We start from the raw sequence: 21,988 nt of genomic DNA on the forward strand, positions 1-21,988 counted from the left end.
CTAAGACCACCAGGTACCGGAACAGCTTCTTCCCCACAGCTGTCAGACTCCTGAACTCTGCCTCCTGACATCTGACCCACGTTAAACTCATGGACTGAACATACACACACCCACAATGGACAACTGTACCCTCAAACACAATAATAACATGGAGTGAACCACCACTCACAACCACTAGCACTTTATATAGCCTCTGTAGAAACTATCTACACCCTCACTTATCTTAACTGCACTAATGTATAGCTCTGTGTAAATAATCATTCTGTACATTCGATAATCTTTAATCCTACAACTGTTTACAACTTGCATAGTTCCCATTTCTGTATAGCTGTATATCTCAGATTCTGTAAAGTTATTTATTTCATATTCTGTATAGTTTTTCATATTTATATCCTGTTCATAGCCTGTACATAGCTTGTACTCACTACAGCCTGTACATACTTATAGTTATAGAATATTCACAACATACTTCATACCGTGTACATTATAACATACCATAATAGACCCATTTCTGTAATATACTCACATATCTATATTATTGCTAATATATATTGCAATATATCTATATCACTAAAGCACTTCTGGATGGATGCAAACTGCATTTCGTTGCCCTGTACCTGTGCATGTGCAATGACAATAAAGTTGAATTCTATTCTATTCTATTTAGTGCATTTAGTACAATTGGCTTCAGTTGAGGTATTATTTCAGCTTTTCTAATGCTAATCAGCTGCTCCTGTTTGTAAACCCGCTTGTTCCCATGATTACGCATCATAACTCATCATCATTATTCACCTATGTATTACTTTTATGTATTAGTCATCTATTTGTTGTAATCATCTATCCTTGCAGTTGTTTATTACACAAAATAAATTATATTATCACACTTCTGGCCACATAGCGCTGATATTCACTGCACATGCCCATATTAACGTTTTCCAGCCAGGTGTTTTCCTTTTCCCATTCTTCCCTTTCTCTGAGGGAAACAAACATTGCTGCTCTAACGCTGGGCTCACACTGTGCGGTTTTAGGCCCATTTTGAGCCGATTTTTGAGTGATCGGACCGATTTTGGCCTTCATCGTGCGTCATGTAGTATACGTGGGGTAACGAGAAGTGATTAACACCTCACGACCAGCTCCCGATCATCAATCGCTCGTGAGGGTGTCACCGCAGCTGCTCGCGCGCAAACACGTAAACGTCGGTGAAAAAGACGGAGCAGCACGGCAGTGCAGCGTGTGATCTGGACACAAGCGATGGAGGCACAACTTGTAGAACTTTGGAAAGCTCATCCGAGCCTTTTCGATGTGGCCTCACAAAATTATCACGACCACAACAACCGTGAAAATAGTTGGATTTACACTGCTGCTTAATCACAGCTGCCTGATCAATGTTTTTCATTAGCAATTTAGCAAAGTTGATGGTGGTGGTGTGTCTGTGTGAGTGAAAGACTGAGAGAGCGAGCGACAGATTTTCTGTTATAACCTTCATTTTATGGCGGGGGTAACTACTTTGGCACAACAGCGGCACAGTGTGAGCACTCAGGTCGCATCAGAGCATCGGGCGGTACAGTGTGAGAGTACATCGTGACCTACCAACTTCTAACCCCTGCGAGTCAATCGTGCAGTTTGAGCAGGAGCTGAATAACGTGACTGAAAAAATCGCACAGTGTCTGCCCAGCTTTAGGTGTACTGTCGTCCGAGACTTGCACCGCAGTGTCGGCGTTTGTTTCCCTGTTGGCCATGCTTCTTGTTGTGGTCACCTGTTGTCTTCCGGTATTTTCTCCGAAAGCGACCTTTCCTCGACCAATGAGATGAGCGGTAATCTGAATTGTCATACTTGAATTGTCATAAGTGTGCTGTCAGCTCATTGGTCACAAAGCAGGAGAGGGGCTGGGAATTATGTTTTCAAACAAAGCGTTAATTCCATAAACATTTATAGACTACTTTTGATTCTCACTGTATTACGGGACAAAGTGCGTCCCTTATTAGCTCAATAGGGGACGTGTACTTTTGTTTCGAAATACGGGACGATTCCGTTTTTTAAGGGACGGTTGGCAACCCTAAGTTTGCATGTGTTTTGAATTTTGTACGTGTTTTGGATTTTGCACGTGTTTTGGAGTTTGCACGTGTTTTGAATTTTGTACGTGTTTTGGATTTTGCACGTGTTTTGGATTTTGTATGTGTTTTGGAGTTTGCATGTGTTTTGGATTTTGTATGTGTTTTGGAGTTTGCACGTGTTTTGGATTTTGTATGTGTTTTGGAGTTTGCACGTGTTTTGGATTTTGTACGTGTTTTGAATTTTGTACGTGTTTTGGAGTTTGCACGTGTTTTGGATTTTGTATGTGTTTTGGAGTTTGCACGTGTTTTGGATTTTGTATGTGTTTTGGAGTTTGCACGTGTTTTGGATTTTGTATGTGTTTTGGAGTTTGCACGTGTTTTGGATTTTGTACGTGTTTTGAATTTTGCACGTGTTTTGGATTTTGTACGTGTTTTGAATTTTGTACGTGTTTTGGAGTTTGCACGTGTTTTGGATTTTGCACGTGTTTTGGATTTTGTACGTGTTTTGGAGCTTGTACGTGTCTTGGATTTTGTACGTGTCTTGGATTTTGTACGTGTTTTGGAGCTTGTACGTGTCTTGGATTTTGTACGTGTTTTGGATTTTGCATGTGTTTTGGAGTTTGCATGTGTTTTGGATTTTGTATGTGTTGAGGAGTTTGTGCGTGCTATTTGGAATTTGTAAGTGTTTTGGAGTTTATACATGCTTTGTCTCTAGGGGCCACCGTATAAATCCTTTCTGCATGCAATTTAAAATTTTATTTTAATCTTTCATTATAATTATTTTTATTTACAAGCCTTTAATAGTCAGTGGAATACAAGATCTGCTCTTGAAGCAAGCGACCAATCAGGGTGCAAGAATGAGAATAGTGGATGGAGAGCAGAGGCCTGTCAGCACCATGGTCAGCGCTATGCGGCTCCTAGAGGACGCTATTCACCAGCTCCTTTCACCTTTTCTTTTCTTAAAGCGTCACATTTAGACGGAACAGCAGCGACAGGGAAAAAGATTTCCATCATTTTAAAGGTTCAGCTGTCTCTTCTGTTGGAAGATAAGAACTGTTAGGCTTGTTGCACTGCTGGTGTTTGACCACAAGGTGATCCCATTGGAGAGCAGTTGGTTTAGTAAAGACGCAGCTGCCCAAAGGTAAGCCATGAAAGTACGAATAAAGGGAGCGGCCTTGCTGCTGGAAAGGTTTTCATATTCATTTTCCTTAAACAGTTTATTGGCTTTTGTGTCTAATAAAGATGTTTATCTTTATTATTCTTGATGTTTGAGTAGCAATTGTAAGTATAAAAAACGTGTTAAAATTTCATTTGACCTTCTTTTTATTATAAAATATATTTTTAAACATGGTTTGTAATATCTTGGATCCACATATAAATCATTTGAAAGATTGTATCATATATGTAAAATCAGATAATGTCAGACATTGTTAGGCGCTCAATCAATTTTTGACCTTTATAGTCGATGATGTTTGCATGACTGTAATGTCTGATTAGTTTGTTTCAATGGGAATTGCTTACGTTGAATAGCGCTGTTTTCACTCCTTTATAATGACTAAACTGACAGCCTGTTGCTGTTTCAGATGGTGCAACAGCTTTCACACATTTTCTATGACTGTGAAAAAAATCTAAGTGAAATATAATGTTTTAGGAAAGCATGACAATAAAATCAGCGGAGCCTTCAGCTAATACATTCAAAGGAGAGAGAGGCAATATTCAGACGACACACGCAGAGGCAGTTCTCTGTTTCCCTGCCTCTGTCCTCACTGACCCCAGTGCTGCTGTTGCTAAGTTGAGTTAAACTTTGCATGTCTCCACCAATAGAGACAGACTGTCCCCCTTCCCCTCACAGCTGTGTGGCCTGAATAATGGAAATAACCACCGGCTTGTGGATCTGGAGTCATGGCTGTTTAACAGTGGCTAACATTGGCGCCCTGCCATTGTAAACTGCAGGGGGGAAGAAAACAGGGAAAGACACATACTTAGCTTCCTCTTGGAGATTGTTGAGCTGTCACCCAAGGACAAGCAAGAAAGAGCTGGTCCTTTTGGGAGGCACCGAGGCCCAAACCTGACCAAAAGCAGTAAAGGTTTACTATTTTAGTCATTATTATTATTATACTTATCCATAACCTTTATGGTCATTGTAAGGCGGTGTTGTGCTTCTGGATGAGGCAACTACCTCTTGTAGTGTTTAGTGTACCCAGATTGTTCAGATCTTCAACAATTTTAATAGCAAGGATACTCAACAGCCTCAAGAGACCTGGTTATTGAAGAAATTCAAGAAAACGAGTGGAAGTCGTCAATTCTGGAACTCTTTCTGGTCAAGCGGTCATGGCAGACAGCTGCCTCTCCCTGAGCCTGGTTCTGCCTGAGGTTTCTTCCTGTTAAACAGGGTTTTCTCCTTCCCACTGTTGTCAAGTTCTTGCTCATAGGGGTCATCTGATTGTTGATATTTTTCCTCAGTGTTATTGTAGGGTATTTACCTTACAATATAAAGTGCCTTGAGGTGACAGTGATTTGGTGCCATATAAATACATTTGATTTGCAATTCAATTAATTTTTTAAAGTTTGTTTCCAGAGCTTTCGGTTACACCTCATGGCCATCTTCTTCACAGGCACTGTGCATAACCCTCTCATCATGTGAGTCTTATTACACACATAAGTTGAACTTGTGGTAAAATTTCCCTCATCTTTTTTAACTAAGCCAAGAACCAGTTTATTAGTTGTATTCCACTTCTGCTTGTCATCACTCCACCTTTGACAGTGACTCATGTTCAATCATGTACACGTCAAAAAAACAAAGACAAGGAGACACAACAGACACCTGCTCTTTTTACAGTTTATTGTATATGTATATTTATATATATATATATATATATACATACATACATATATAAATATAAAACTACAAAAGTAAGACTGTTTCAAATTCATAGACAGCTGTACTTTTATTTCATTTATTATGTATATATATATATATATGTATATATACATATATATATATATGTATATATATGTATATATACATATATATATATATGTATATATACATATATATGTATATATTATCTACAGTCCACATTTGGATCCCAATACAGTGATCAGCTGATAGTTTCTCTCTGTGTGTTTGTGTTCTATTGCATAGAAAAAGGCACAGCTCTGAGGTCTGTGTAAAATACAGCCTTTGCAGAGGGACTCAGCCTCGACTGTGGTCAGTCCTTATCTGCGGTTAGAAATTGCCGCACGCTCGGACAGCGCTTAAACCGATTCGGTGACAAACACTGATCGAAAAAGACTCAGAACCTTGAATGTTGTTCATACTATGTACATTACTTTTGGCATCAGAGCATCTGACAGGCTTTGGAGACTTGACATCTGAAGGTTTGAGATGGGCTTTTTGAGTATTGCTGCATGAACTCTTCGCCTTCAACTGGAAAGTGATGAACAAGAGAGTACAAAAGATGTAAAAAGTTGTGGCCGCCACCCCAGAAATCAAAAAAACAAAAAACAATAACAATGCAACAAAACAAACATAAACAAGATAATATAATTACCTATGTATATAAAAAAAATGGCTTCCACCCCATAGTTCCACACTCGGATACATTCCTTTTTGAAGTACATTCCTACCACACATTCTGTACACACATTTACAATCCAAATGTTCACATAAAAAATAAATATATTTACAAAAAAAGGGGGAAAATCCATACGAATAAATAACTTCATTGACAATTTAAAAAAGGGAAAGAAAAACAAGCACTCCAAAATTTAAATATGGTGAAAGCAACAAGATACGGTCATCTAGAAATGGTATTAGTTGGTGCTGCCATGTGCTCGGCTCACACTCTGCTTCGGTTTAAAATGCCATTCTTTTACAAGCTAGTTGAAGTCAAATGTACCCTGGGAAGCTGATGATCTTCCACTGGAACACAATGTTCTCGAACGATACCGCGAGACCACCGCAAAGCTGTGCTGGCAAACACACGAGGGTTCAGGGGTTCTTACGGTGACTTGCTGAAAAACGCTTCCATAATCAAAATAGCCACCGGTGGCATTCCCCGGCCCTCTGGATCATTGCAGTGTCCAGAAACGCTTCTTCTGACAGATGCTGTATGATGAGAAAATACAGCACACAGCAGCTACAATGGTGACTAACATTAAAGCTGTGCTCTCTGGTGCCCCTTCTATACTTTCACTAGATGATTCTGTGTAATATGTACCTTGCAGTGATAAACCCACAGACAACTGTTACTCAGAATCACTTAACTGCCAGTTTTGTGTTTTAGTGCCATAAATATTCACTGGTGACCTCTGCTGGGTGGGGGTTGGAAGTGTTTTGAAACAACACTTTGCATGGTTGCAGTATCAGGTTAACACTGTGGTTTGGGTTTCCTACTTCACCCGCATTCTTATTATTTACGAGTCAGATTTAGACCTCCTGGCCCGTGAGCTTTTTGAGGCAATCTCAAAATTGTCCTGCAGAACCATGAGATTTTGCACTTTAGGGCTTCTATTCTAAGCACAAGTAAACATACTCAGGGTGTGTTTAATACTGTATGTCCTGCTACAATTTGCCAGTCACCTGTGTTGCTAAATCAGAGGGAACTAAACCTCACCCAAAAAATAATAGTCCTACTAACCGCCCACATTTTTCTTGTGTAATTCCAAGAGTTGCAGTGGTACCACAGTGAATTTCCCTGCAATGGGGTAACAGCTGTTTTGTTTTCAGGCCTGCGCAGCTAAATTTAACATGCGTGTAGTGAGCCCTAAGCCTCTGCTTAGGCTGCACTTTTCACATCATCTACATCCGACTGGGAGCCATGAGTCGGTGCTGCTGCTGCTGCTTCTGCTGTTGCTTCCAATGTAAACACGCCGAGCTTTCCCCTGTGGGTGTAGCTCATTTGAATTCTGCTGCAAGTGAATCATGATAACCAGCTCCTATGACCGAACTCATGTAAAACAGCATCCAGCACAGTTATATGTGCTTGCTGATAAGGAGAAGTACAAAAAAGAGTTTACCAAGACATCGGCGAGGCGTCGCAGAGCCACTCCCAAACTGTAATCGTATAGCCAAGCTAATATGTCATCTAGCACACTGGTAAAACTACATATTCCTTTTTATGCTTGCTTTACAAATAAAACATAGCATCTGTAATAAGATAGAGATTAAATAATTACTATTTGATCATGAGAAATTACCTTACTTAACGATAGTTTCAATACAATAAATTAAACAAAAAACATTAAGGAGTGACCTCTCTAGGCTGTTAAAACGAAAAAAAAAAAATACTGTTAAAACAGGAATTGAATAAGTGGTCATTTTGAAAGGCACTCATCTGCTAAAAGCCATAATTACAGTGTGTGTGTGTGTGTCTCATGTTTATGCTTGTATTTCTTTACCTGTGAGGAGTAAGTGTCCCCACAAGGGTAGATAGAGTTGTCCACAACAAGGACAATTTCATTGCTTCTATTTACAGTTACTCCTTAGGGTTAAGGCTTAGATTAAAGTTAAAGATTACAAAGAGGATTAGGTTTCGGGAATGAAGGAAGTCAAAGGAGGTCCTCACAAGTATAGAAATACAATTATATGTGTTTGTTTCCCGGTTACTTCTTTTCCATATTTGGAAAGGCGAGGACAGTGCATGCACAGTGTTGTGTAGTAGTAGTAGTAGTTGTCATAGTAGTACTAACTGACATCACCATCGATGTTTACAATTACCGACTTTTGAAGAGAGTTTAAAAAAAAAAAAAGTAAAAACAACAACCAGGAAAAAAAATCGATCCCACGTTTTCATTCCAGTCTGATTAAACTGTTTCTCATGGGGGGGGCATCCTTGAGTCAGGAGCCCACCAACACCTCCATGATGTGGTCCAATTCTGTCAGATCAATTTTGAAAGGCTGATTGGCTGAAACCTGGGGGGCAGGGCCGCTGTACGGTGCCCCCAATGATTTGAGTAGGTCGTCCGCCGTCACCACTGGCGACACTTTGGCGAGGCCGCCGGTGCTTGCTGTCCCACCCCCTGCTCCCCCTGCTGTCGTGCAAGGGTCAAAGTCATACATGGATGTGTCAATGTCGGCGAACAGGACATCATCCAACGCCAAGTCTGAGAGAAAGGGCGAGGGCGAGGAAGAGGACGGGGGACAAGAAGGAGAGGAGGAAACGTCTACCAGGCCACCTGGGGGCACTGCAGGAAGAGTGTCCATTGGCCGGAGCTCAGCACAGCGGCCTTCCACTAGGAAAACGGCAGCTGCCTCTGGTTTAGCACCCGTAGTCCTGCAGTCTCTGGGTGAGCTGGTGGGTGTAGGTGGGAGGGGTTGGGTGGTTGGTGTGGGAGCTGGGGAGGTAGTCATGGTCGTAGTATTAGCTGCTGCTGTCCTTGTTATGGCTGTAGGAGGACCCAACTCCATGTCACTCAGAGAGGAGGAAAAGACAGGCACAGGGACAGAGGGGGCCTGGCTCAGAGGTGCTGAAATGGGAGGCTGCACTGGGGGTGGTGACAGCGGAGGGGTGGGTGGAGATACCGCGCAAAAGGCTGAATCTCCACCATCCTCCTCCAGTAAAGAGGCAGGAGTGAGGCAGGCCTCCAAAGGGGCAGGACAGGCCTCCAGACGGCTGGGGCAGGCCTGGGATACCTGGCAGTTGGGAGGCACCATTGGGTGGGGTGAAGGCGGAGGAGCAATCGCTGGCATCAGCAGTGCAGAAGGCTGGGATACCTGTGTGCTCGTTGCCGCTGACAGAACGCCGAAAGATGGCGGCGCCTCACGGAAGCCTTCGTCCATGGGGTCGTCGGGTGGCGGTGAGGGCGGAAGGAGAAGTGGCCGCAGGGAGCCCTCTTGCTTGAGTTCGTCCTGGATGCGGCGGAGCATGTTGTTGATGAGGACGCGGCGCTCCAGGCTGGGTTCTCCCAGCGGCCGTTGGCTGTACAGCTTCATCAGAGAGATGTTAAAGATGGTCTGCCGCTGCAAGGTGTACGACACCTTCGAAAGACCTTCTGGAGTGACGCCTAGCCCCCCTCCCGCCACCGGCGCCTCCAGCGTTTTGCCTTCCAGCCCCTCTTCATCCTCGTCCAGCTTTCGCTTCGCACCTTTACCGAACATATATCTGAAAAACAAATAAGCAGAGACAGAGGAGAGATTATTGAAGACGCATATAGCTTTGCTAACATTAGGGTTTAGCTGTCTTATCGCTGGATGTTACTGACATCACACAAAACTGAGAGTAGAAAAAAATGTCTGTTTAGAGTTTAGACTTTGCCCATTTTAATGTGATGATCCAGCACTGTGAAAGCAAACATGACCGAAAAACAGGGAAAGCATAATAGGTCCACTTTATAAGCAACTGTGGTTTGGCCTACTCAACAATCACTGATTACACTGACCAGACACAAGTGTCAATTCTCTTTTCAGGTTATTGAACTTTTGTGACTATTCAACTTTTTCTTTTTCTTTTTAAAAAAAAAGTCATTAATAAACTATCACTCCTTAATAAATAGCTAGTTTTTCACAGTCCTAGTTACTTCCTCTCACTAGTGGACGTTTCCCTGCTCTGTAAGTAGAGTCATGTTCTGGTTTGTTCCCCACAATACACCTCAAAACAACTCTGATATTCTAAAAAAAAGAAAAGAAAAGAAAATTCTCATCTTGCAATTGAGGGATATATTCTTATGGTGAGCAAAATCCAGCATCCCAACTGGATTACAGTATAAAATGATCATCAAACCCAACTTCATCTCACTAAAACACTGACATACTCCACAGTGAAGTTTTCAGACTGAAGCATAGCAGCTTAACTGGCGTGATTCAAGAAGCTGCTTAAACGCAACGAGCTTACTGTGACAGGGGATTTTAAAAAAACACATATATTGAAACCATAAGCAGCTGCATTGGGAGCCTCACCACTGCACACTAAGGCCCAGCACACACACACACACACACACACACACACACACACACACAAACAAGAAGTTATGTAATAGCAGCGCTCCCTGCTGTACCACAGGATCAGAGGCCAGATTTAAAGCCCACCCCCTCCACTCTCCCTCCTCGTGCCACATTAGAATAGCACACCGAGTTACTAAGTAGGACGTGGTGGGGGGACAGTAGGAGAAAAACGGCTGAGAGAGATTATTGCACGAAATTCCCTGAATAAACATATTAGCTTTAAGAGATACATGTATCTACTGAATTGTTTCTGTGCTGCAAGAAAGAAAGAAAGAAAGAAAGAAAGAAAGAAAGGCATTGCTGCAGTATGTTTGACTTTAATCCAGGCTGACAGGCTCAAGCAGCCAGCCGCTGTCTACACACATACACACTGCGCATGCGTCTCTTCATTCCTCACACACACACACACACACACACACACACAGGAAGCAGGAGCTGCAGGCCCAGTCACCACGACTGGTTGGTTGCCATGACAAACAGAGTCAGCTGGGAATTCACCCAAAGAGATGACAAAGAACTGGAGGGAAGGTGGGGGGTGTGGGGGGGATAGGTGGTGGTGTTGGTGGAGAAGGGGAGGGAAGGGGGATGGGGGCGGAGCAGGAAGGAAGAGGAGGAAGACAAGGAGGAGGAGGGGAAAAAGTGAGAAGAGGAAGTAGAAGAGGAGGTGAGACTGCTCTGGTACGGTGGGAGGGAAATGAGCAACATTTTCTCCTCCCTCTAGCAAATCACTGCTGCTCGGTTGCTTTAGGGCCAGGCACTGAACCCCCAGTTGCATCATTATTGAGACCTTACAGATCTGTTGGTTCAGACTGTTGGGTGAACATACACAGGTTGTTGGTAACATTTCGCTGTTGTTACAGGATGTTAGGCTACATGCTATTGCTATTTATTGTGGCTATTTATTGTGGTTTAACCTGTTAAAAGTCTTAGTCTGACGACGAACATTTTCATATATATCTGGTTTTAAATAATTGCAGCTATGCACCCACCAAGGACAAAAACATAAAGAAAATTCTGTATCAAGCCTTGAAATCATAACTTCCCTACTTCTTTTTTTAGTATGGAGTGACTGCTGTGTGAAATTTGTTATAAATCCATTCAACTGGAGGGAAAAAAAGATGCACATTACAAAGCTTTATTAAATTGGACTCAACTGCAGTAAATAAGTTGATTCATCATTAATTAACTAAGTTGGTCCAACTCAAATGCTTTAAGTTGGAATAACAGAATTGTATAAAACGAAAATACAGCAATTTAATCACATTAAAAAATCCTTTCCCTAATTGTTTCATGTTGATTCAATTTTTTTGAGTGCACGTATGAAAACTATGAATTTCTTCACCTATAAACGATATCACATCTCCTCCATTCTTGTGACAGCCAGCTCTTCAAGTGTGGAGAATCAGAAGTATTAACATTTTATTTTGTATGAACTAGTCCTGGCTTATTCACTTATTCTCATCAAGCTGTTCCCCTCAAAAGCAAGACAACTGAAAACTGTAGGATTGTCTTTATTATTAAATTATAGTTTGTATATCATATATGTGGACAAAAATCTGAAAAACAGCAAAGAAAACAAACTACATTTTTACTTTTGTTTTAATGTTAGACTTCTTTGTTATATATGTCATAGTGACCTTGATAATAAAACAAAAACAAAAGCTGTTCACAAAAAAATTAAATGAGGACTTTTCTTGATCATGTTACGAAAAATAACATTGCTATTTAAAAATCCGGTGAGCTGTGGAGGACACACTGGATTAAAGGCTGGGCTGGTTGCTATAGTTTAGACAGCCATCATCAGATGAAAGAGAGACCACTAAGCACCCCACTGCTTCAGCCCCAGGTGAGAGAGAGTCCAGAGATAGCCAGCCTTGGAGGAAAAGCTTGCTCTATCTATCTGCATGGCACACTTTTCAGCAGTCTGAGTTTGGGCAGATGCTTCATTAGCTTCATGATGTGCATCAGGTGTTTTCAAGTAGTCTCTTAAACTCTGTCTGTTTTTTGTTAAATTATAATTATCCTCAAGATGTTAGGCTAAGCCTTGCTTGCTCTGTGCTGATAGAGAGAGGACCTCTAAGATTTCATCCGCTAGTTTGTGGTGTCTCAACTTGAGCATTTTCAGTGTTGCCATTTTTTTGAAACCGTGATGATTGAGTGTTAGTTGGGCCAGTTTTCCATAGACTTATTCAACAAAACTCTTTGAAACCAGAGGAGTTGCCCCCTGCTGGCCAATAGAAAGAATGCAGGATTAATGCACCACAGCATTGTCTTCACCTTTCAGTCCCAGAAGCTCCATGAATCTTTTCTAAACAGCCTTTGTGTGTCAACACTAATCCACAAAGAAATAGTTTGAAAAATCAACACATTTTTTTAAACTATGTGTTTCTTTACTGCAGTAAAGAAATTGTTGGGAGTTCATTCAAAAATGAATGACTGATTTTTAACATTTGTGTGTGTGTGTTAATTTAAAAAAGCAGCCTCTCCACCCACTGCAGCTGCTTGTGGATCTTCCAGGGAAATGGCGAATCAGAGAGTGTCAGAGAGAGACAGAAACAGAGAATCAAAGAGAGAGCAACAGAGATAGTTTCAAAGCATTTTGCGGGTGTGTGATTGAGAGCTGAAGCAGCTGCGCATGTCTGACTCACTGAGTCATGGTGGGGTGTTTAGGCTCACACACACACACACACACATTCGCACACACTGAGTGCAGGGCTGACATACCAGAGGTGCCCCACCCCTTACATTCCACTTCATTATCCTCCTCTTCCCTTTCCTTCTACTCCACATCTTCTTTGCTCACTTTCTGGAATTTTACTTCTTCTCAGTCGTTCTTTTTCATCCGCCCTTCAGCATTTACATCACATCCTCCACCTCCCCGTTCCGACGGCTGTCAAAGTTCACAGGCCCAGCACCATCCTACTCTCTATGAGCCATGTCTAGATATGACCGCACGAGGGGAAGAAAAACAGGTCATAAATGAGTCGAAGTGATAAAGCATAGCCGTGGAGGAGTGCTACGCTCTAAAATGGAGCCGCGATCTTTATTCAAGGTCATTGTGACGACGTGAATCACTGTTAGCTGTCTTGCAAAGTAAGGTATTAAAACTACCTTTTTCCCATGAGGTAAACATAGTAAAAGGTATATTCCGACCTTCAAAGCAAAGAAGCTTTGAGTAGAAATACAACAAGCTGCAGTTCTGAAGGTCAAAAATAGAACTAATTTTCCCCTTGTACTCACTACATTACATTTGATACAGAGTTGCAAAACAAAATCAGTAGTTACAGAAGTAACAATACTCTGTGAAAGGTTACAACCATCATCATCATCAGAGGCAGACGATACAAAGTAGACAAAACTTTACTCAAAGTCCAATATCTAAGTATGGCAAACAAAAACTGTTTATTTATTGCGTTTAATCCTTTTCTCCTTGCCTTTGCAAAATATGCCAAACAAATCCAAATCAATACATAAACAATTACTCCTATCAGAGTCATCAGCTTCTTCCCCACAGCTGTCAGACTCCTGAACTCTGCCTCCTGACATCTGACCCACGTTAACTCATGGACTGAACATACACACACCCACAATGGACAACTGTACCCTCAAACACACAATAATAACATGGACTGAACCACCACTCACAACCACTAGCACTTTATATAGCCTCTGTAGAAACTATCTACACCCTCACTTATCTTAACTGCACTACTGTATAGCTCTGTGTAAATAATCATTCTGTACATTCGATAATCTTTAACCCTACAACTGTTTACAACTTGCATAGTTCCCATTTCTGTATAGCTGTATATCTCAGATTTCTGTAAAGTTATTTATTTCATATTCTGTATAGTTTTTCATATTTATATCCTGTTCATATCCTGTACATAGCTTGTACTCACTACAGCCTGTACATACTTATAGTTATAGAATATTCACAACATACTTCATACCGTGTACATTATAACATAATAGACCCATTTCTGTAATATACTCACATATCTATATTATTGCTAATATATATTGTAATATATCTATATCACTAAAGCACTTCTGGATGGATGCAAACTGCATTTCGTTGCCCTGTACCTGTGCATGTGCAATGACAATAAAGTTGAATTCTATTCTATTCTATCAGATTCATGAGAAAAACATTTGTCAAAAGAAGCATTTCTTTGGTGTTGCCTGCAGCGTAAAATATCACCAAATATCCTGATACAAAACCAAGAGCTAACCACACACTGGGCTGGCCCCCTGAATGTCTTTGGGCTCGTCTACTTCATAAAGGAAGGATTTACTGCAACTGATAGAACCACGCTACAATCAAATAGCACCTTAACGTGAAATTTACAATCTGATAGGTGCTTGCAGCTAAGCGTGTGATAAAGATATGATTACATTAAAAGCTGACAAAGCTTTCAGAAAAGTGGCCTTTCTAGTAAAACAATCACATGAAGCGAAGAGGAAAAGATGACCGATAAGAAGGGATGACTTTGCATGAACAAATAAAGAGCATGGTGTGAATCGAATCCCAAAATCACAGTAAAGGACCATGTAGAGCTTTTTTTACATGCAGAGGTGAGCTCTGCTGTGTGGAAGTGCATGTTAGCCTGTAAACGCACAGACGTGCGGGCTGTGCATGGTACTCCGAGAGCTGACTGTAGTGAGTGTGTGTTGTGCAGTAGTGCAGTGCTAGTGGATGGACTCTGCAGTGATATTATGATCCTGTAACCGGATACGCTGGTTTCCATGCCTCAGCTGCGCATCCACCCCTCCCACCCCCTCACCTCCACATCGGGCTATTTCAGGTTCTCTAGATGCACAAAGTGCAAACACTCCACTACACTCCTGCAGGTCGAGCAAGAAAGCAGTCAAAGTTGGACGGGTGTTCGACAGCAGTCTGCAGGCATGACTGCGCCATCCCGTTCTTCCTCACTGTAATGCACCCAGCTCTGCACATGAGGACAACGCTGTCCAACTCACTCCTCTGTGTCTCCCTCTTTTTTCCTCTCTCACTCACACACACACACACACACACACACACACAATGCAGAACTAGTAAACACATTCCAGACAAAACCCAGAGGAAGAGATGGTGTAGTTCTGGCCTGACCAGACTGACTACACTCACCAGCTTCTACACTTCCACACACAACTTAAGATACAATTACACTATGACGATACAAGCTACTACAGCTGATACTGCTCCTGCTCTGTCTACTACTGTAAGAATACCGGTTTTCTGACATATTTGAGTGCTTGCACACATGCGCTGAGGCGTGCCCCAATTACTCATAAGCATCGACAATCATTGAAAATCCTTATCAACGCCTTGCTGCCTTTTCTTCTCCCTTAAATGTTCTCTTTTTCATTGACCTCTAATAAAAGAAGAAAACACACGTATGTCATTCCCCAAAAGACTTTTCATTAAGCAAGCCAAGGTTCACCTTGCACATGTGGTTTAAAAAGAAGATGTGGAGAAGGTGAAAAAAGGTTGATTACAGAAGCGAAGGCCATTCCATTTGTGATTTCACCTCCAGCAAATTCAAGTGCAATTGTGCAGTGTAATTTTATCATAATATTTTGAATAAGAGGTCAGTTGTGGCCCAACAAATTCCATTTATACAAGACATCCTTAATCTGGAAAACACTTTTATTTTCAAATCCCTGGGAAAAAAATGTTCCTGAGTGCTTTTGTGGAACAACAAGGAGGGAGGACAGATGGTAGTAGAGCGTCCAAAGCAAAATAAATAAGCCAATCATACTGCTGGAAACAATGTCCATCTGTGTGTGTGTGTGTGTGTGTGTGTGTGTGTGTGTGTGTGTGTGTGTGTGTGTGTGTGTGCGTGCGTGCGTGCGTGTGTGTGTGCGTGCGTGTGTGTGTGTCTCATAGTGATCATAAACACTCACATGACAGAGGTCAGCTGGGTATCAGACAGGGAATTCACTATGATCTCTTACATAATGACGGACATGGTTACAAAACACTGCAGCTCCAACTGGACAACATGCAACATCCCATTAATAAAGAAGCACCGGTGTGTGTGCGCATGTGTGTGTGAGAGAGTACTGGCACGGCAAGCACAGGTTGCATTTTAACCCTTTTTGTGAAGTGATGCTAAAACAAAAAGTCTTGAGGACCTCGCTGATGCCGCAAATACTTCATTTCTGGGCTTTAAATGCATCAGAATTCATTTTTCTGATTCATGTTTGACTACATAAATCAAAGTCACACATTCACAGTGTTTGAAAAGTCTAAAGTTACTTAAGAGATTTTCACATGCTCTAGTTCGGACCACCAACATTACTCGCAGTGTTAAGGTAAAAGAACAGTGAAAAAGAAGTCCGAAGTTCAGGGACAAAGCAACAGAGTCACTTTCTTCCCCCTGGACTCATGATAAAGCTATATTCAGTAGCCTGTTTATTAGACACACCTAGCTGGTAGTATTTAGTTGAAGTTTGGATTAGATTATAATATGAGGTGCGAAAAATAGAACACATAGCACATAAAACCTTGTTATTAATGTAGGTGTAACTAGCAACTAAGAATATATTAAAGCTTAAATCCACAGGAGCGTTTAAAGCATGTTTTGTGTCTCAATCCAGGTGATTTTCCTTTTTATGGGAAACCAAAACTTCTTCAACAGGTGCCAAAACTTTTTATATTAATAAAAAAAACATGCATTCACAGTTTTTCCCAGAAAAAGGGGATCCAGCCTCCTTGTTTCCTTCCCTAATTTCTGCACATAGCTGAACTGATATGACACATTTCAGAGGGGCTTTGCCACTCAGGGCCCCCCAGTCAGTACACTGGACCCTATGTCAATCATAAAAGACAGCCATGTCAGGTGCCTTTTTTATATAACATCATAACTTTGCTCACTTCTGTTAAAGGGACAGTTCACCATTTTCCACTTCCTAAAGAACTATGCAGTAGCACACAATGAACAAGCACAAAAAGTGAGCGTGTGTTTCTCAAATTTCTGGTAATTTTTTATATTCATGCACAAACTGACTCTCTCTGTCTGTCTGTCTCTCTCTCTCTCACACACACACACACACACACACACACACACACACACACACACACACACACACACACACACAGACGCACACTTAAGTCTATAAATAAAAGGCAGAAGAAGAGAGCAGATTTAGGTCAGCAGACATGTCTACATGCTGTTGAGCGCTCCACTCTCTCCACTGAGCCACCGAGGGAGAAAACAGCTTGACACTTCCAGTGACAAAGCCTCTGAAACTGCAGAAATCTACAGCGTTGACATGTCTGGTCATCGGGTGTGAAATAGTACCCACCTTATTACTGCAGTATGCGCCTTATTACTGCAGCACGCGCCACATCATGGCAAAAATCTGCCTTTTTACCACAGTGCCCACCTTGTTACAGCAGCACCAGCTTCAGTACTGCGAGTGTCATCGTTTCAACTGCAGACAGCACCCGTATTACTTGAATATAATCCTCATCAGCACAAACCAAGCCTTGCTACTGCACCGCTCACACATGCTAAAGGTATACAGCTCACCTACATTAACCACCCCTCATGCATCAAACTCTGTTATTATCAGGTCTTACAGATTCAAAATAAAAGCCTGCAGCTGTCATGTCTTCTGCAACATCCAGGCTCTCTGAGCTTTAATGTTTTCCTCCCAGCTCGATGCTGATGCATTTGTTCTGGAGATGGCAGCATGAGCTGAACGAGCTGCCTGGGTGCAAAAATAAAATCAGGATTGTTTTTTCCGGAACTGGAAATGCTCCAGTAAACCAAATAGTACAATTTGGAAATATTAAATGGACTCTAGACCCTACCTGGAATTTGGAGACCTCCTGAGGACTTCCCCATTCAGTAAAAACTAGGCTTTCCTCTCTCCCCCTGTGTGGTTTTCTGCTCATTTACAGTTGTATAACTCTGCAGCACATCTGCTGACTGTCTGTGGTCTGATGCTAGGTCTATGTTGTGGGTACTCGTGAGCGCAAAGTAAGTACCTCTGACATGGCTGATGCACAGCTTGCAGGTCACAACCAAAAAGTGAGGAGTTGCTGTCATTAGAGGAGTTCTCGTATGTGTTGTGGTGCTTCTTATGAAAGTTAGAGGCCCCTCAACTTTACCACAACAGCTACACTTACTTAGGTTTAAGAAACACAGTTCACTGCTTCACTGGTGTCCAACACTACGTCTCACAAAGGTAGCCAATAGCAGGATATCGTAGCGGGGGGCTCACGAGATAGTCCAGAATGAGTGGAAGCCCTATGGAGCTGAAACTTTGTTTTGTTTCCAGGTTTTGATTTCACCAAAAAGCCTTTCTGGGAGTGTTAAGGCATGTCACAGTACCAAGAGCCACTCTACGATTTTCACTTAAGACACGAACCAGCAACCACAACCAACTGCTGCTTAGACATAGGTCAATTTCTTTACAGTTCTACATGTCTAGCCATTGTTTATCATTTCATAAATCCTTTAATGGATCAATCAGCATGGAATAGAAGAACGCTAGTAGCTTCCTATTAGGAAAGCCAAAAGGACTTAAGTGTCTTTTTGTCCAAATTAAAATGCGTTCTTTTCCTTAAGAAGCCAATGTAATTAATTACTTTATTTAAATAATTTATTCAAGTAGCTCACACAATAGATTGAGGACTGGCTCCTCAGCGCCCTCTGCTGAACGTTGCCGAACTGCAGCCAAGTTTTGTATGACGGGATTACGAGGAAGTGGAAGAGTGGCAGTTGTGTATACACACACACACACACACACACACACACACATATATATATATATATATATATATATATATATATATATATATATATATATACACATATACACACACACACACACACACATATATATATATATATATATATATATATATATATATATATATATATATATACACATATACACACACACATATATATATATAATTATATATATATACACACATACATACATATATGTATGTGTTGTGTGTATATATATATATAAATATATATATATATACACACAACACATACATATATGTATGTATATATATATGTGTGTGTGTATATGTATATATATATATATACACACACACATACATACATACATATATATATATATATATATATATATATATACACACATATACATATACACACACACACATATATATACATACATATATGTATGTGTTGTGTATATATATATATATATATATATATATATATATATATATATATATATATATATATACATACATATACACACACACACATATATATACATACATATATGTATGTGTTGTGTGTATATATATATATATATATATATATATATATATATATATATATATATATAATAACACATTATAAAATAAATACCATTGAAATATACTCAATCATCAAACCTGACTTTTATGTCTTGTTGTTGTCAACTCACTTCTACTAAGTTGACTTTACATGTTTGTTTGATTGCCAATTAAACGTAAGTGTGTTGACACCGACTTGTGTCATTTTTTACAGCCAAATGTTCAAATTAACTGTAGATAAACAGTAGTCAAAGATAACCTGTCTATTTATTTCACGTTTTTCTTCAGTGAAAGCCTTCAGTGTATTTTGAGGACTGAAAAGTTTATCGGACAGACCAACTCAGAAGTGGCGGCTGCTGGCTCGACTCTGTCAGCTGGACTGAGTTTGTATAACAGAGAGAACGACGGTCCGTGGAAGTACAGAGCGAACTGGTAATTGCAAATATTAATAGTGAAACTTTTTTCAACAAGACTCAGCTACCCCGCAGCAGCCCTGAAACACTAGCCCTCATCGTTTCTATTATTCATTACCAATAAATTACACAGTCACGCCGAAATTTAACATACTTGTTCGGCGTGGTTTTTGCTTTGCTCTTTAAAATGTGAGAAACGACGTCTTACCGCATCCAGGTCCGCCGGGTGTTTAAAGAGTAACATGGAGGGTATTTAAACAGTCCCGTCGCCTACAGAAAACCAGTCCGTCCGAGCTCCCGGAGACTCTGTCACACAATGGCGCTGATAGGAGGAGAAAACTGCCTCCGCTTACAGGAACGCTGCTGCCTTCAAGAGCTGCCGGACCCGCTCGCGAGGTGAAAAGCACGTGCGCTAATGTCCCGCACTTTAGTGTCATTTTCCGAAAAAAAACGAGTTTGTTAGGGTTATGTGGTACACATGAAAATCTACTATCGGATACTTAGGAGGGCTGATATATTTTCTTTTTAAAAGTTTCACTTTGACGGATCGACAAAATGTGTAGTAAGAATACACAGCCCTTAACAAATACGCATCCTTTCCTTGTTAGATGGAATTGAGTTTCTGGAAGTGGCTTTCCATTGAGCATCAGTTACACTCCCGATGCCACTTTAATTTAACAACTGCATAATTACCGTTATGCCAGAATCCATTTTTGTCATGGTTCATATATTTACGAGGAACACATGAACGCCACAAGAGAAGCTGAAACCGAACAGCTGCCCCGAAAGGCAGCATCGTCAACTTTGCCCCGCCCACCCTTCCACCCACACACTCACTCGCTCTCTCTCACACACACACAAACACACACAATGTCTTAACGCTGTGCCTTCTCTCTCCCACTCAGTGTAAGACTAGTTAATTAAACATTAATAACATTAGAAACGAAATTAATGCATTGTCAAGGCTCCTTATATGTAAGCAATTTTATACTCGTTTCAGATTTTTTTCGCTATTTCATATTGTCGAATGCATTAAAAAGATGAAATTCATTCATTTATTCCTTGATTAATACTACAGTAGTCAGTGGTGACGGAAATGAAGAGTGCACGGCCGGTGCCTTTTAGCTGGTTACTGACATCCATCCTACTCTGCAGCAGATGGCAGGGTGATGTCCGGTAAACTCAAACAAAACCCGGCAGTCTGCTCCGTGCAGACAAAAACACCAGTTCACCGGCGCATCCTGAGGCACAAAATGGGCACACAGACCGTTTGTGGCCCCGATGCCCTCTGTTGCACGCTGCCCAGTTGTGCCCTAATATAGCCTCATAACACTTTTTTAAGACAGGCGGCATGTTCCTAGGGCAGCCTTTAATCAACTTGTTGTATTTCCATCTACTGGACCTCAGTGTTTCCAGATACCAACTGTCAGTTTCTGTGGTTTTAAAGGTGGCAAAAACAGGAATTAGACCTTTAAGGTACACTGCTCACACCAGGAAGTACACAATAAAAGTCACCTGTGCATCTTTTCAAGATATTTGGCTTAGAAACTTTGGTGATGACAATGTAAGCTATGCTACAGCTCAATTCTAACAAGCAGCAAAGAGGCTGTAAATATAGGTGGACACAAATTACAGTGTCACTCATTGTTTAGTAAAGTCCCGTCCCGTAAGTTTAAGCTCGGCATTTTGGCTATCAGGTTTTTTTAATGATTTTTTTTAAACCACATGTTATATGAAACAGGTTAGTCTAACTGAGAAATAAAAGAAATGGCAATCAAGTTATTTTTTGGTTATTTAATAATAATAATAAAAATAATATTGTATTCACAAGTATTCAGTGATGAGTCTGTAACAATGTTTTCCAGCAAACTGATTAATTGTCATAAACCTAGAAATAATCTAGTAAAGCTATCTTGATAGCAGTGGACATCGCTGTTCTGCCAATCGCATATTATACGTGGCTACTACATGCACGCATTACGCCAAAGGCAGAGGAGATGAGATCTCTTAGGTGCTCGCATACCATTCAGGCAAATAAAACACATATGCTTTATCATCTGAGATGGCGTCCCCGTTACCAAAGATGCAAAAACACAAATGAAAGAGGCAACGCTACCTGCAGACTAGACATGAGACCCATCTGTCTTTAGACAGTTGACAACATGCTGGCTAAACATTATCCAAGTTAATATTCAAAACTGCAGTTTTGTTTGATTGATTGCATCGTATAAGAGTTTATTTGTTATATACATGTCCGAGTCCAACAATGCAAGA

The 21,988-nt window shown here is 40.9% G+C and overlaps 1 protein-coding gene across 2 annotated transcripts in view; it reads right to left on the bottom strand.

Annotated features, from left to right (window-relative positions):
* Nucleotides 1-5,122: 5,122 nt before the first annotated feature.
* The window catches only part of sertad2b (SERTA domain containing 2b), a 44,467-nt gene continuing 27,601 nt past the window's right edge, over nucleotides 5,123-21,988 (bottom strand). The window contains exons 1-2 of one of the 2 annotated variants that reach the window (XM_086258326.1): nucleotides 19,923-20,025; nucleotides 5,123-9,161 (exon numbers count right to left, since the gene is read on the bottom strand). In XM_086258326.1, coding sequence (XP_086114452.1) covers nucleotides 7,898-9,161; nucleotides 19,923-19,927 — 1,269 coding nt within the window. In that variant the 5' untranslated portion in view covers nucleotides 19,928-20,025 and the 3' untranslated portion in view covers nucleotides 5,123-7,897. Of the gene's footprint in view, nucleotides 9,162-19,922; nucleotides 20,026-21,988 lie in introns of those variants that run through there. The other variant, XM_086258327.1, reaches the window with a different exon arrangement.

The sequence above is a fragment of the Aulonocara sp. 'chitande type north' Nkhata Bay genome, linkage group LG13 (genome assembly GCF_057382095.1).
Source record: "Aulonocara sp. 'chitande type north' Nkhata Bay isolate Kocher_YH1m ecotype deep benthic linkage group LG13, A_spYH_male_GT1.1, whole genome shotgun sequence".
Lineage (NCBI taxonomy): Eukaryota > Metazoa > Chordata > Actinopteri > Cichliformes > Cichlidae > Aulonocara > Aulonocara sp. 'chitande type north' Nkhata Bay.